Here is a 16,181-nt window from a genome sequence, read left to right as displayed (position 1 = left end):
ACTGTAACACTATAGAACTGACATTATAACCTAAAGCACTGTAACACTATAGAACTGTAACACTACAAAACTGTAACACTGTAGTACTGACATTAAAACCTAAAGCACTGTAACGCTATATAACTGTAACACTATAGAACTGACATTATAACCTAAATCACTGTAACACTATAAAACTGTAGCACTATAGAACTAAAATGTTAACCTAAAGCACTGTAACACTATATAACTGTAACACTATAGAACTGACATTATAACCTAAATCACTGTAACACTATAAAACTGTAGCACTATAGAACTAAAATGTTAACCTAAAGCCCTGTAACACTATAGAACTGTAACACTATAAAATGGACATTATAACCTAAAGCACTGTAATACTATAGAACTGTAACACTATAGAACTGTAACACTGTATAACTGTAACACTATAGAACTGACATTATAACCTAAATCACTGTAACACTATAGAACTGTAACACTATAGAACTATAACACTACAGAACTGTAGCACTATATATCTGCAACACCATAGAACTGTAACACTATAGATCTGTAACTATATAGAACAAACATTATAACCTAAATCACTGTAACACTATAGAACTGTAACACTATAGAACTGACATTATAACCTAAAGCACTGTAACACTATATAACTGTAACACTATAGAACTAACACTAAAACCTAAAGCACTGTAACACTATATAACTCTAACAATATAAAACTGACATTATAACCTAAAGCACTGTAACACTATAGAACTGTAACACTATATAACTGACATTATAACCTAAAGCACTGTAACACTATAGAAATGTAACACTATAGAACTGTAACACTATAAAACTGACATTATAACCTAAAGCACAGTAACACTATAGAACTGTAACACTATATAACTGACATTATAACCTAAAGCACTGTAACACTATAGATATGTAACACTATAGAACTGTAACACTATAGAACTGACATTATAACCTAAAGCACTCTAACACTATATACCTGTAACACTATAGAACTAACATTATAACAATATAGAACTGCAACAATATAGAACTGTAACACTATAGAACTGTAACACTATAGAACTGACATTAAAACATAAAGCACTGTAACACTATAGAACTGTAATACTATAGAACTGTAACACTATAGAACTGACATTATACCCTAAATCACTGTAACACTATAGAACTGTAACACTATAGAACTATAACGCTATAGAACTGTAACACTATATATCTGCAACACTATAGAACTGTAACACTATAGATCTGTAACAATATAGAACAAACATTATAACCTAAATCACTGTAACACTATAAAACTGTAACACTATAGAACTGTAACACTACTTAACTAACATTATAACCTAAAGCACTGTAACATCATAGAACTAACATTATAAATCTATAGAACTGTAACAATATAGAACTGTAACACTATAGAACTGACATTAAAACCTAAAACACTGTAACACTATAGAATTGTAACACTATAGAACTGTAACACTATAGAACTGACATTATAACCTAAATCACTGTAACACTATAGAACTGTAACACTATAGAACTGACAATATAACCTAAAGCACTGTAACACTATATAACTGTAACACTATAGAACTAACATTACAACCTAAAGCACTCTAACACTATTTAACTGTAACACTATAGAACTAACATTAAAACCTAAAGCACTGTAACACTATAGAACTGTAACACTATAGAACTGACATTATAACCTAAAACACTGTAACACTATAGAACTGTAACACTATAGAACTGTAACAATATAGACCTGGCAGTATAACCTAAATCACTAACAGTATAGAACTGTAACACTATAGAACTGACATTATTAACTGAAGAACTGTAACACTATAGAATGAAAATTATAACCTAAATCACTGTAACACTATAGAACTGACATTATAACCTCAAGAACTGTAACACTATAGAACTGTAACACTATAGAACTGTAACACTATAGAACTGTAACACTATAGAACTGTACCACTTTAGATCTGTAACACTATAGAACTGTAACACTGTAGAACTGACATTAAAACATAAAGCACTGTAACACTATAGATCTGTAACACTATAGAACTGTAACACTATAGAACTGGCATTATAACCTAAAGCACTGTGACACTATAGAACTGTAACACTATAGAACTGTGACACTATAGAACTGACATTATAACCTCAAGCACTGTAACACTATAGAACCGTAACACTATAGTACTGACATTATAACCTAAAGCACTGTGACACTATAGAACTATAGATCTGGGCCCAGAGCTCACGGCTGATGCAGTAGGATGTGGAGGGGATCTAGCTCTGGTCCAGGGGCGTTCGTGTGTGTTCCTCTACTAAAGAGATCGTAGTAAAGGAACGCGCTAACACCCTGGACCAGAGCTAGAGGGAATCCTGATGTAGGATGTTGTGGTGATTTTGGATGGGGAAGTAGGATATGTATTTGGGATCCTGCAGGACATTGTTGCAGCTCACTGCTTCCTGACCTCAGAGTGGCAGCAGATGTAAAGGATTCTAGCAATAGCAGTTTTCCCCTTCTCATAAAACCTTTCAAGCAACTCAGTCATGTCATGAAAGTGAGTGTGTATGGCTGACCAGACACACATACAGAGACAGACACACTCCTCCCCTTCCTCCCAGATTAGACATTAGTTACCATATTACGTTGAGTTGATCATAACACTACAGCTGTTGTTTACAAACCAGCTTGTTATATATGAATTAAGTTCAAGTTTTAGTTTTGATTTGTCACATGCACCAGACTTGCCAGCCCTACCCAACACTGCAGTATTCAATATCAAAATAGTATAACTAAAAATACAAAATAAAAACCCATGAGAAATAAGTTAGTTAAGTTAACAGATTTTAACGTTAAAAATAAGTTAATTAATAAATGGGGTAAAAAAATAACAACAAATAGTCTTACCTTCTTTATCTATGGCATCAGCCTGGAGAGGGAGAGAAAAACATTTTAATTTAATCAAAATCAAAGGTTCACATTTTAATAAAGGTTTTTCTATAAAATATGCATGGTCTTTCAACTAGGTTTGCCTACGATATTTTTGGTAAGAAATAACATCTATAGGCCTATCTAAATTCCTTACAATTTTACATCATAAGCTCCAGGTGGAGTCACGAAGTTCCAGACTTTCGTTCAGTGACAGAAAGTATATCTGAAGTTAGATCTAACTTCTCAATATATTTTAGAGAAGCGTTCTGCTAGAAGTTACAAGCAACTTTTTAACTTCTGCTTGCAAAACCTTGTAACTTAAAGGTAGTTAACAAACACAAAGTACCTTCAAAGTATCCAGATAACGGTAAAGTGAAAGACACTTACGTTGTCGGCTGAAGTCAGACTTCCTATAAATCCTACTAGTACCGTCAGTGACAGGACAACCATCTCGATCGAGTTTTACAGTTTCTCTTCGAGACTAAGAAAATATCAACCAATCCAAAAGTAGAGTTTTAACAAGCAATCCGCTCTTCAGCAAAAATAAACAAAAAGGACAGACAACTTTCGTCAAACTTCAGTGAATGTGCAACTGACTTTTAAACTAATTACCGTTTAGTTAAAGTTAAGAGAGTTACAGCACTTGTGTCAATATTTGCGTTGTCCTCTGTTTATAAAGTAGTTAGTAAAACATCCCTAGCTGAGTGTATGGGGTGAGCTAGCCCTCTAAATTTCCAGGCAGACACAGCGCACTGTGTGAAGCGAGCTCTTGCAACCTGGCACTTCGGTTTGCCTAATAAACGAGAGACCAACCCTGCCGTGACGTCATCCATTTACTCTTTCCCAGGGAGAGAAAAAACACATAGTCAGGGTTGGGGAAGTTACTTTCTAAATGTAATCCGTTAGCTACTAGTTACCTATCCAAAATTGTAATCAGTCACGTAACTTTGGGATTACCCAAACTCAGTAACATAATCTGATTACTTTTCCTTAAAGAGGAATTTGAATCATTTGTACTCAACTAGGCAACTCAGTTACGAACAAATACTTATTTACAAAGACGCCTACCCTGGCCCAATTGTGCGCCGCCCTATGGGACTCCCAATCACAGCCAGATGTGATCCAGCCTGGATTTCAACCAGGGACTGTAGTGTCCCCTCTTGCATTGAGATGCAGTGCCTTAGACCACTGCGCCACTTGGGAGCCCAGAAGAATATCACTGAATGACATCTATTGCAGTTAGATTTTACATAGCTGGCCAGAAATGGATATTACATATTACTTTATGGGTTGATTATGTAGGCTTCTTTGAACCCATAGCTTTCTACTACAGATAATAGTATATTAGGTTATATCTTTACATTAAAAAGCAAAGTCTGACAGATTTCCAGTCATTCCAATGAATTGAATATTGCTTGAGCTTCAAAAAAGGACTTGGAAATATGGAAGTATAGATTAGCCTAATTGTTATACCTGAGCATAACCTCAAAACGGTGGATATATTAGCCAGCCCTACTCTGTTGTTTATGCTTCCCTAAGCTCTAGACCTCAGCTGAATCTGGTAATAAATTGTGTGGCTGTTGATCAAGTTGAGGAGGCTAAAATACTCTGTGTTACCTTAGATTGTAAACTGTCATGGTCAAAACATATAGATTCAATGGTTGTAAAGATGGGGAGAGGTCTGTCCGTAAAAATAGACCTGCTTTTTTGACACCACACTCCACAAAGCAAGTCCTGCAGGCTCCAGTTTTATCTTATCTTGATTATTGTCCAGCCATGTGGTCAAGGGCTGCTAATAAAAACGTAGTTAAGCTGCAGCTGGCCCAGAACAAAGCAGCACATGTTGTTCTTCATTGTAATCAGAGGGCTAATAAATTCAGCAAAAAAAGAAATGTCCCTTTTTCAGGACCCTGTCTTTCAAAGATAATTCGTAAAAATACAAATAACTTCACAGATCTTCATTGTAAAGGTTTTAAACACTGTTTCCAATGCTTGTTCAATAAACCATAAACAATGAATGAACATGCACCTGTGGAACAGTCATTAAGACACTAACAGCTAACAGACGGTAGGCATTTAAGGTCACAGTTCTGAAAACTTAGGACAGTAAAGAGGCCTTTCTACTGACTCTGAAAAACACCAAAAGAAAGATGCCCAGGGTCCCTGCTCATCTGCGTGAACATGCTGGGCATGCTGCAAGGAGGCATGAAGACTGCAGATGTGGCCAGAGCAATAAATTGCAATGTACATACTGTGAGATGCCTAAGACAGCGCTACAGGGAGACAGGACAGACAGCTGATCGTCCTCACAGTGGCAGACAACGTGTAACAACACCTGTACAGGATCGGTACATCCGAACATCACACTTGCGGGACAGGTACAGGATGGCAACAATAACTGCCCGAGTTACAACAGGAATGCACAATCCCTCCATCAGTGCTTAGACTGTCCGCAATAGGCTGAGAGAGGCTGGACTGAGGGCTTGTAGGTCTGTAGTTAGGCAGGTCGTCACCATACATCAACGGCAACAACGTCGCCTATGAGCACAAACCCACCGTAGCTGGACCAGACAGGTCTGGCCAAAATGCTCTTCACTGACGAGTCGTGGTTTGTCTAACCAGGAGTGAGTACCCTTCCTGCAGGCTCATCCTGACATTACCCTACAGCATGACAATGCCACCAGCCATACTTCTCGTTCTGTGCGTGATTTCCTGCATGACAGGAATGTCAGTGTTCTGCCATGGCCAGCGAAGAGCCCGGATCTCAATCTCATTGAGCACGTCTGGGACCTGTTGGATCGAAGGGTGAGGGCTAGGGCCATTCACCCCAGAAATGTCTGAGAACTTGCAGGTGCCTTGGTGGAAGAGTGGGGTAACATCGCACTGCAAGAACTGGCAAATCTGGTGCAGTCCATGAGGAGAAGATGCACTGCAGTCCTTAATGCAGATGGTGGCCACACCAGATACTGACTGTTGCTTTTGATTTTGACCCCCCCCCCCACCCCCCATTGTTCAGGGACACATTAGTCCATTTCTGTTCATCACATGCCTGTGGAACTGGTTCAGTTTATGTCTCAGTTGTTGAATCTTGTTATGTTCATACAAATATTTACACATGTTCATTTTGCTGAAAATAAATGCAGTTGACAGTGAGAGGAGTTTATAATACTACGCATGCCAGTCTCTCTTGGCTAATACTTGAGGAGAGACTGACTGAATCACTTCTTATTTTTAAAAGAAACATTCACGTGTTGACAATTCTAAATGTTTTGCATAGTCAACTTACACAGAGCCACCAGGGGTCTTTTCCAGATGGAATTCAAGAAAGCATACAATATTATATAGTACGATGATTGCATGGAACTCCCTTCCATCTCACATTGCTGAAGTGAACAGCAAACCCGTTTCAAAAAACAGATAAAGCAATGAGCAATGTCAGAGCGGCATGGACTAAGATACAGTAGATAGTATAGAATACAGTATATACATATGAGGTGATCAGCAATTCAGTGTAGCTCTCCTGTTTCCAGCTACAATAGTCATTTATAACATTAACAATGTCTACACTGTATGTATTTCTGATCAATTTGATGTTATTTTAATGGACAAAAAAGCTTTTCTTTCAAAAACAAGGACATTTCTAAGTGACATCCAAAATGTATAATGGTGGTGTCCATATGAGATGAGTACAAGATATGTAAACATTGTTAAAGTGACATTATTAAAGTGACTAGTGTTCCATTTATTAGTGGCCAGTGTTTTCAAGTCTTTGTATATAGGCAACAGCCTCTCTGTGCTAGTGATGGCTATTTAACAGTCTGATAGTCTTGAGATAGAAGCTGTTTTTCACTCTCTTGGTCGCAACTTTGATGCACCTGTACTGACCTCGCCTTCTGTATGATAGCAGGGTTATCAGGCAGTGGCTTGGGTGGTTGTTGTCCTTGATGATCTTTTTGGCCTTCATGTGACATCGGTTGCTGTTGGTGTCCAGGAGGGCGGGTAGTTTGCCACCGGTAATGCGTTATGCAGACCGCACCACCCTCTAGAGAGCCCTGCGGTTGTGGGCAGTGCAGTTGCCGTACCAAGCAGTGATACAGCCAAACAGGATGCTCTCAATTGTGCATCTGTAAAAATGTGTGAGGGTTTTAGGTGACAAGCCAAATTTCTTCAGCCTCCTCAGGTTGAAGAAGCACTGTTGCGCCCTCTTCACCACACTGTCTGTGTGGGTGGACCATTTCAGTTTGTCAGTGATGTGTACGCCTAGGAACTTAAACCTTCTCCACTGCTGTCCCATCGATGTGGATAGGGGGGTGCTCCCTCTGCTGTTTCCTGAAGTCCATGATCATCTCCTTTGTTTTGATGATGTTGAGTGAGAGGTTATTTTCCTGGCACCATACCCCGAGTGTCTCATTATTGTTGGTAATCAAGCCTACTACTGTTGTGTCGTCTGCAAACTTGATGATTAAGTTAGAGGCGTGCTTGGCCTCCAACTCAATGAGCACGCACCCTTGAGGGGCCACGGTGTTGAGGATCAGTGAAGTGGAGGTGATGTTTCATACCTTCACCACCTGGCGGCAGCCCGTCAGGAAGTCCAGGATCCAATTGCACAAGACGCGATCGAGACCCAGGGTCTCAAGCTTGCTCGCAAAACTGTGCTACACCACTGCCGTAGGCTACATCACTGCTGTCCTCCTTACCTCCAAGAGTTTCTTCATGTTGGATAATCTTTGGATACCGACAGCAGTCACACCATTGGAAGACATATGTTGGACTGTTGCCTCCAAAAGCCTGTTCCTGATCTTTTCCCTGTTCCATCAAACTTGACTTGTGTTCAGATTCACTCAGGCAGAACAAACTTAAACTTGCCCTTTTTTCAATGCTAATTTGTATGTCATTGTAAAAAAGAAAGGTGTGAAAAAAAATCTCTGCAAAAATCCAAGTAGTTTTTCAAAATATCTGTAATCTGATTACAATATTTTTGCTGGTAACGTAATGGATTACAGTAAAAAAAACAAAAAAAAACGCTTTTAAGTTATCCGTTACTCCCCAACCCCGCACATGGTAGTACTTTTCTTCCTGCGTGATGGACTGCTGTGAAAGTTTGTCTTCTACCCGGGACATTACTAATTTTCCTAAACCTCTTTGGGGTCTAGGCTGGGTTACAGTAAAGCAGTTTGGAACAACTGCTGATGTAAAAATGGGCTTTATAAATAAATGTGATTGATTATAATAACTCAGGCTTCATAAATTCATGGGGAAAGTTGCTGGGTCTGGGTCAAACTCAGTATAATATGGGTGAAAAACATAGACTTATAGTTTGCATGAATTTTGTGAACAAATGTAAAGTATAACCTTTTAGGATTATCTTTCAGACATCTCCAACATTGAGGAAACATGTAAGCCTACCCATTGTAGTTTATATAATATTCTTCACTAGTGCTGATGGTTTCACAGCTGTTTTTCTCAGACTGTCAGATGTTGGAGACATTAATAACTCATGGAGTAGCACTATGTCAGCCTCAGATGCACAACACTGTGAATGCAATGATTCGTAGACAACACGGAGGAAACAATCTATTGAGTGATTCCTCACGAAACACAGACAAAAAAGAACATGATTTAGGGGATTTTCCTGAAATAGCTTTCATAGAATGGTCCTTTGGACGAAGGATTGTTGACACACATTTAACATTTGTATCTAGAAGCATAATTGAGAAATATTTCATCAAGGTTGGCATATTTATGACATTACGACATTACCCAGGCCTCCTTTAAGACTCCATAATGTTTCATCTGTAGGTGTTACAGGCCTCCTTTAAAACTCCATAATGCTTCATCTGTAGGTGTTACAGGCCTCCTTTAAACTCCATAATGTTTCATCTGTAGGTGCTACAGGCCTCCTTTAAAACTCCATAATGTTTCATCTGTAGGTGTTACAGGCCCCCTTTAAGACTCCATATAGTTTCATCTGTAGGTGTTACAGGCCTCCTTTAAGACTCCATAATGTTTCATCTGTAGGTGTTACAGGCCTCCTTTAAAACTCCATAATGTTTCATCTGTAGGTGTTACAGGCCTCCTTTAAGACTCCATAATGTTTCATCTGTAGGTGTTACAGGCCTCCTTTAAAACTCCATAATGTTTCATCTGTAAGTGTTACAGGCATCCTTTAAGACTCCATAATGTTTCATCTGTAGGTGTTACAGGCCTCCTTTAAAACTCCATAATGTTTCATCTGTAAGTGTTACAGGCCTCCTTTAAAACTCCATAATGTTTCATCTGTAGGTGTTACAGGCCCCCTTTAAGACTCCATATAGTTTCATCTGTAGGTGTTACAGGCCTCCTTTAAGACTCCATAATGTTTCATCTGTAGGTGTTACAGGCCTCCTTTAAAACTCCATAATGTTTCATCTGTAGGTGTTACAGGCCTCCTTTAAGACTCCATATAGTTTCATCTGTAGGTGTTACAGGCCTCCTTTAAGACTCCATAATGTTTCATCTGTAGGTGTTACAGGCCTCCTTTAAAACTCCATAATGTTTCATCTGTAGGTGTTACAGGCCTCCTTTAAGACTCCATAATGTTTCATCTGTAGGTGTTACAGGCCTCCTTTAAGACTCCATAATGTTTCATCTGTAGGTGTTACAGGCCTCCTTTAAAACTCCATAATGTTTCATCTGTAGGTGTTACAGGCCTCCTTTAAGACTCCATAATGTTTCATTTGTAGGTGTTACAGGCCTCCTTTAAAACTCCATAATGTTTCATTTGTAGGTTTTGCAGGCCTCCTTTAAGACTCAGTAATGTTTCATCTGTAGGTGCTACAGGCCTCCTAAAAGACGGCATAATATTTCATCTGTAAGTGCTACAGGCCTCCTTAGGCTAGCGGAACCCCTCGACAACATCCGCTGAAATGGCAGAGCGCGAAATTCCAAAATATGTTTTTTGAAATATTTAACTTTCATGTATTCACAAGGCAGTACACCAAATTAAAGCTTAACTTCTTGTTAATCTAACCATCTTGTCCCATTTGAAAAAGGCTTTACAGTGAAAGCACACCATACGATTATGTTAGGTCACCGCCTAGTCACAGAAAAACATACAGCCATTTTCCAGCCAGAGTGGAGTCACAAAAAGCAGAAATAGAGATCAAATGAATCACTAACCTTTGACTTTGATCCTCATCAGATGGCACTCATAGGACTTCATGTTACACAATACATGTATGTTTTGTTCGTTAAAGTTCATATTTATATCCAAAAATCTCAGTTTACATTGGCGCGTTATGTTCACTAATGTTGTGCCTCGAAAACATCTGGCAAATTTGCAGAGAGCCACATCAATTTACAGAAATACTCATCATAAACCTTGATAAAAAATACAAGTGTTATGCACAGAATTAAAGATATTCTTCTCCTTAATGCAACCGCTGTGTCAGATTTCAAAAAAGATTTACAGAAAAATTTGCAGAAAAAGCACACAATGCAATAATCTGAGTACAACCCGCCATGTTGTGGAGTCAGTAAAAGTCAGAAATAGCTTTATAAATATTCACTTACCTTTGATCTTCATCAGAATGCACTCTCAGGAATTCCAGTTCCACAATAAATGTTTGTTTTGTTCGATAAAGTTAATCTTTATGTCCAAATATCAAATTTTTGTTAGCGCGTTTATTTCACCAATCGAAATTCACAAGACGCGGGCAAGTCCAGATGAAAGTCCAGATGAAAAGTCCAAAAAGTTCTATTACAGTTCATAGAAAAATGTCAAATGATGTATAGAATCAATCTTTAGGATGTTTTATATCATAAATCTTCAATAATGGTTCAATTCCTTTGTCTTTAGAAATGAAAGGGAACGCAGCTCACTCTCATTGCCGTGCGCATGACTTAGCTCATCACCTTCTGCCAGACCCCTTAGTCAAACAGCTCTTATTCGCTCCCCTTCACAGTAGAAGCCTGAAACAAGGTTCTAAAGACTGTTGACATCTAGTGGAAGCCTTAGGAAGTGCAATATGACCCCACACTATCTTGGAAAGGCAATGAGTTAAACTACAAACCTCAGATTTCCCACTTCCGGGTTGGATTTTTCTCAGGGTTTTGCCTGCCATATGAGTTCTGTTATACTCACAGACATAATTCAAACAGGTTTAAAACCTTCAGAGTGTTTTCTATCCAAATATACTAATAACATGCATATATTGTCATGTCTTATGTCTGTTCCTGTCCTTTCTCTTCATTCTCTCTCTCTGCTGGTCTTTTTAGGTTACCTTCTCTGTCTCTCATTCCTCAGCTGTTCTACATCTGCCCTAACTAGCTCATTCTCTCTTTCCCCACCTGTTCTCTCTTCCCCCTCTGATTAGGTCTCTATTTCTTTCTCTGTTCCTGCTACTTTCAGTGTCTGATTCTTGTTTGTGTTTTTTGATGCCAGAAGCAAGCTGTCGTCTCGTTTGCTTCCACCTTGTCCTGTCCTGTCGGAGTCTGCATGCATGGCAGGTGCAACCTGCATTATACTACGTTCTTTTGTTCCATTGACTACGTTGGAAGAGGATTTATGCCATTCCTGTTTTTTATTAAAGAACTCTGTTTTCTGTTAAAACCGCGTTTGGGTCTTCACTCAAGTTCATAACAGAAGAATCAGACCAAGAATGGACCCAGCGGCTCCGGACCCTTTTCACTCCGCCGTCGAGATCCAGGGAGCGATGCTAGGCAGACACGAGGAGGAATTGTCTGCTGCTCAACATGCCGTTGAGACCCTGGCCGTCCAAGTCTCCGACCTCACAAGACGGGTTCACCAACTCCACCTCGATCCACCGCCCACTTCCAGGGTTTCCGAGTCTCCGGAGCCCAGGATCAACAACCCGCCGTGTTACTCTGGGGAGCCCACTGAGTGCCGCTCATTCCTCACTCAGTGTGATGTGGTGTTCTCTCTCCAGCCCAACACCTACTCCAGGAGCGCAGCCCGCATCGCCTACGTCATTTCTCTCCTTACCGGACGGGCGCGTGAGTGGGGCACGGCAGTCTGGGAGGCGAGGGCTGAGTGTATTAACCAGTATCAGGACTTTAAGGAGGAGATGATACGGGTTTTTGACCGTTCTGTTTTTGGCGAGGAGGCTTCCAGGGCCCTGTCTTCCCTATGTCAGGGGAATAGATCCATAACGGATTATTCTATTGAGTTTCGCACTCTCGCTGCCTCTAGTGACTGGAACGAGCCGGCTTTGCTCGCTCGTTTTCTGGAGGGTCTCCACGTTGAGGTTAAGGATGAGATCCTCTCCCGGGAGGTTCCTTCCAGTCTGGACTCCTTAATAGCTCTCGCTATTCGCATAGAGCGACGGTTTGATCTTCGTCGCCGAGCTCGTGGAAAGGAGCTCACGTTCTCCGTTGCTCCCCTCTCCACATCACTGCCACCTGCCGCATCACTGCCACCCTCCCCCGCCGGCTCGGATGCTGAGCCTATGCAGCTGGGGGTATTCGCATCTCGGCCAAGGAGAGGGAACGGAGAATCACCACCGCCTCTGTCTCTACTGCGGCTCCGCTGGTCATTTTGTCACCTCATGTCCAGTAAAAGGCCAGAGCTCATCAGTAAGAGGAGGGCTACTGGTGAGCGCAACTACTCAGGCCTCTCCTTCTGGATCACGCACTACCTTTCCGGTCCATCTCCGCTGGCCCGGTTCATCTGCTTCCTGCAGTGCCTTGATAGACTCTGGGGCGGAGGGCTGTTTTATGGACGAGACCTGGGCTCGGGAACATGACATTCCTCTCAGACAGTTAGGGAGCCCAGGGCCTTGTTCGCTTTAGATGGTAGTTCTCTCCCCAAGATTCAGCGTGAGACGCTGCCTTTAACCCTCACTGTCTCTGGTAATCATAGCGAAACCATTTCTTTTTTAATTTTTCGTTCACCTTTTACACCTGTTGTTTTGGGTCATCCCTGGCTAGTGCGCCATAACCCTTCTATTAATTGGTCTAGTAATACTATCCTATCCTGGAATGTTTCTTGTCATGTAACCTGTTTAATGTCTGCTATCCCTCCTGTTTCCTCTGTCTCTTCTTCACAGGAGGAGCCTGGCGATTTGACAGGGGTGCCGGAGGAGTATCACGATCTGCGCACGGTGTTCAGTCGTTCCAAGGCCACTTCTCTCCCTCCACACCGGTCGTATGACTGTAGTATTGATCTCCTTCCGGGAACTACTCCCCCCGGGGTAGATTATACTCTCTGTCGGCTCCCGAACGTAAGGCTCTTGAGGATTATTTGTCGGTTTCGCTCGACGCCGGTACCATAGTCTCCTCCTCCTCCCCGCCGGCGCGGGGTTCTTTTTTGTTCAGAAGAAGGACGGGTCCCTGCGCCCATGCGTGATTATCGAGGGCTGAATGACATAACAGTTAAGAATCGTTATCCGCTTCCTCTTATGTCTTCAGCCTTCGAGATCCTGCAGGGAGCCAAGTTTTTCACCAAATTGGACCTTCGTAACGCCTACCATCTCGTGCGCATCAGGGAGGGGGACGAGTGGAAGACGGCGTTTAACACTCCGTTAGGGCACTTTGAATACCGGGTTCTTCCTTTCGGCCTCGTTAACGCTCCAGCTGTCTTTCAGGCACTAGTTAACGACGTCCTGAGAGACATGCTGAACATTTTTGTTTTCGTTTACATGGATGATATCCTGATTTTTTCACCGTCTCTCTCGATTCATGTTCAGCACGTGCGACGCGTCCTCCAGCGCCTTTTGGAGAACTGTCTTTATGTGAAGGCTGAGAAGTGCACTTTTCATGCCGCCTCTGTCCCTTTCTCGGTTCCGTTATTTCCGCTGAGGGCATTAAGATGGATCCCGCTAAGGTCCAGGCTGTCATTGATTGGCCCGTTCCTAAGTCACGCGTCGAGCTGCAGCGCTTTCTGGGCTTCGCTAATTTCTACCGTCGTTTCATCCGTAATTTCGGTCAGGTGGCAGCTCCTCTCACAGCCCTTACTTCTGTTAAGACGTGCTTTAAGTGGTCCGTTTCCGCCCAGGGAGCTTTTGATCTTCTTAAGAATCGTTTTACATCCGCACCTATTCTTGTTACACCTGACATCTCTAGACAGTTTGTTGTTGAGGTTGACGCGTCAGAGGTGGGCGTGGGAGCCATTCTTTCTCAGCGCTCTCTCTCTGACGGCAAGGTCCATCCTTGCGCGTTTTTCTCTCATCGCTTATCGCCGTCAGAACGTAACTATGATGTTGGTAATCGCGAACTGCTCGCCATCCGCTTAGCCCTAGGCGAATGGCGACAGTGGTTGGAGGGGGCGACCGTTCCTTGTCGTTTGGACTGACCATAGGAACCTTGAGTACATCCGTTCAGCCAAACGACTTAATGCGCGTCAGGCTCGTTGGGCTCTGTTTTTCGCTCGTTTCGAGTTTGTTATTTCTTATCGTCCGGGCTCAAAAACACCAAGCCTGATGCTTTATCTCGTCTCTTCAGTTCTTCTGAGGTCTCCACCGACCCCGATGGGATTCTCCCTGAGGGGCGTGTTGTCGGGTTGACTGTCTGGGGAATTGAGAGGCAGGTAAAGCAAGCACTCGCTCACACTCCGTCGCCGCGAGCTTGTCCTAGGAACCTTCTGTTCGTTCCCGTTCCTACTCGTCCGGCCGTTCTTCAGTGGGCCCACTCTGCCAAGTTAGCCGGCCACCCCGGCCTTCGGGGTACGCTCGCTTCCATTCGCCAGCGTTTCTGGTGGCCCACTCGGGAACGTGACGCGCGTCGATTTGTCGCCGCTTGTTCGGTCTGCGCGCAGACTAAATCTGGGAACTCTCCTCCTGCCGGCCGTCTCAGACCGCTTCCCATTCCCTCTCGACCGTGGTCTCACATCGCTTTAGATTTTATCACCGGACTGCCTTCATCAGCGGGGAAGACAGTTATTCTTACGGTTGTCGATAGATTCTCTAAGGCGGCTCATTTCATTCCTCTCGATAAGCTCCCTTCTGCTAAGGAGACGGCTCAGATCATTATCGAGAATGTTTTCCGAATTCATGGCCTTCCGTCTGACGTCGTTTCCGACAGAGGCCCGCAGTTCACGTCTCAATTTTGGAGGGAGTTTTGCCGTTTGATTGGGGCTTCCGTCAGTCTCTCGTCCGGCTTTCATCCCCAGTCTAACGGTCAAGCCGAACGGGCCAATCAGACTGTTGGTCGCATTTTACGCAGTCTTTCTTTTCGTAACCCTGCGTCTTGGTCAGAACAGCTCCCCTGGGCAGAGTACGCCCACAACTCGCTTCCCTCGTCTGCTACCGGTCTATCCCCTTTTCAGTGTAGCCTCGGGTACCAGCCTCCGCTGTTCTCATCTCAGCTCGCCGAGTCCTGCGTCCCCTCCGCTCAGGCTTTTGTCCAGCGTTGCGAGCGCACCTGGAAGGGGGTCAGGTCGGCACTTTGCCGTAATAGGGCGCAGACTGTGAGGGCCGCTAATAAGCGTAGGACCAAGAGTCCTAGATATTGTTGCGGTCAGAGAGTATGGCTCTCCACTCTGAACCTTCCCCTTAAGACAGCTTCTCGCAAGTTGGCCCCGCGGTTCATTGGTCCGTTCCGTATTTCCCAGGTCATTAATCCTGTCGCAGTGCGACTTCTTCTCCGCGCTATCTTCGTCGCGTTCACCCGGTCTTCCATGTCTCCTGTGTTAAGCCCGTTCTTCGCGCCCCGCTCGTCCCTCCCCCCCCCATCCTTGTCGAGGGCGCACCCATCTACAGGGTTCGTAAGATTTTGGACATGCGCCCTCGGGGCCGTGGTCATCAGTACCTAGTGGATTGGGAGGGGGTACGGTCCTGAGGAGAGGAGTTGGGTTCCCTCTCGGGACGTGCTGGACCGTTCGCTGATCGATGATTTCCTCCGTTGCCGCCAGGTTTCCTCCTCGAGTGCGCCAGGAGGCGCTCGGTGAGTGGGGGGGTACTGTCATGTCTTATGTCTGTTCCTGTCCTTTCTCTTCATTCTCTCTCTCTGCTGGTCTTTTTAGGTTACCTTCTCTGTCTCTCATTCCTCAGCTGTTCTACATCTGCCCTAACTAGCTCATTCTCTCTTTCCCCACCTGTTCTCTCTTCCCCCTCTGATTAGGTCTCTATTTCTTTCTCTGTTCCTGCTACTTTCAGTGTCTGATTCTTGTTTGTGTTTTTTGATGCCAGAAGCAAGCTGTCGTCCCCGTTTGCTTCCACCTTGTCCTGTCCTGTCGGAGTCTGCATGC

The 16,181-nt window shown here is 43.1% G+C and overlaps 2 protein-coding genes across 2 annotated transcripts in view; both read right to left on the bottom strand.

Moving 5' to 3' along the window:
- adamts3 (ADAM metallopeptidase with thrombospondin type 1 motif, 3) overlaps window positions 1–3,769 on the bottom strand; it is a 210,917-nt gene extending 207,148 nt beyond the window's left edge. The window contains 2 exon segments of the mRNA XM_064936528.1: window positions 2,975–2,996; window positions 3,386–3,769. Coding sequence (XP_064792600.1) covers window positions 2,975–2,996; window positions 3,386–3,448 — 85 coding nt within the window. The 5' untranslated portion in view covers window positions 3,449–3,769.
- A 3,497-nt stretch (window positions 3,770–7,266) lies between these two features.
- Window positions 7,267–16,181, bottom strand: part of smarca2 (SWI/SNF related, matrix associated, actin dependent regulator of chromatin, subfamily a, member 2) — a 70,617-nt gene continuing 61,702 nt past the window's right edge. The window contains exons 14-15 of the mRNA XM_064937940.1: window positions 7,696–7,723; window positions 7,267–7,505 (exon numbers count right to left, since the gene is read on the bottom strand). Coding sequence (XP_064794012.1) covers window positions 7,267–7,505; window positions 7,696–7,723 — 267 coding nt within the window. The remainder of the gene's footprint in view (window positions 7,506–7,695; window positions 7,724–16,181) is intronic.

The sequence above is a fragment of the Oncorhynchus masou genome, chromosome 25 (assembly GCF_036934945.1).
Source record: "Oncorhynchus masou masou isolate Uvic2021 chromosome 25, UVic_Omas_1.1, whole genome shotgun sequence".
NCBI classification, from domain to species: domain Eukaryota; kingdom Metazoa; phylum Chordata; class Actinopteri; order Salmoniformes; family Salmonidae; genus Oncorhynchus; species Oncorhynchus masou.
The sequence above is the reverse complement of the archived record's forward strand: the minus strand, read 5'-3'. Positions and strand labels throughout refer to the sequence as shown.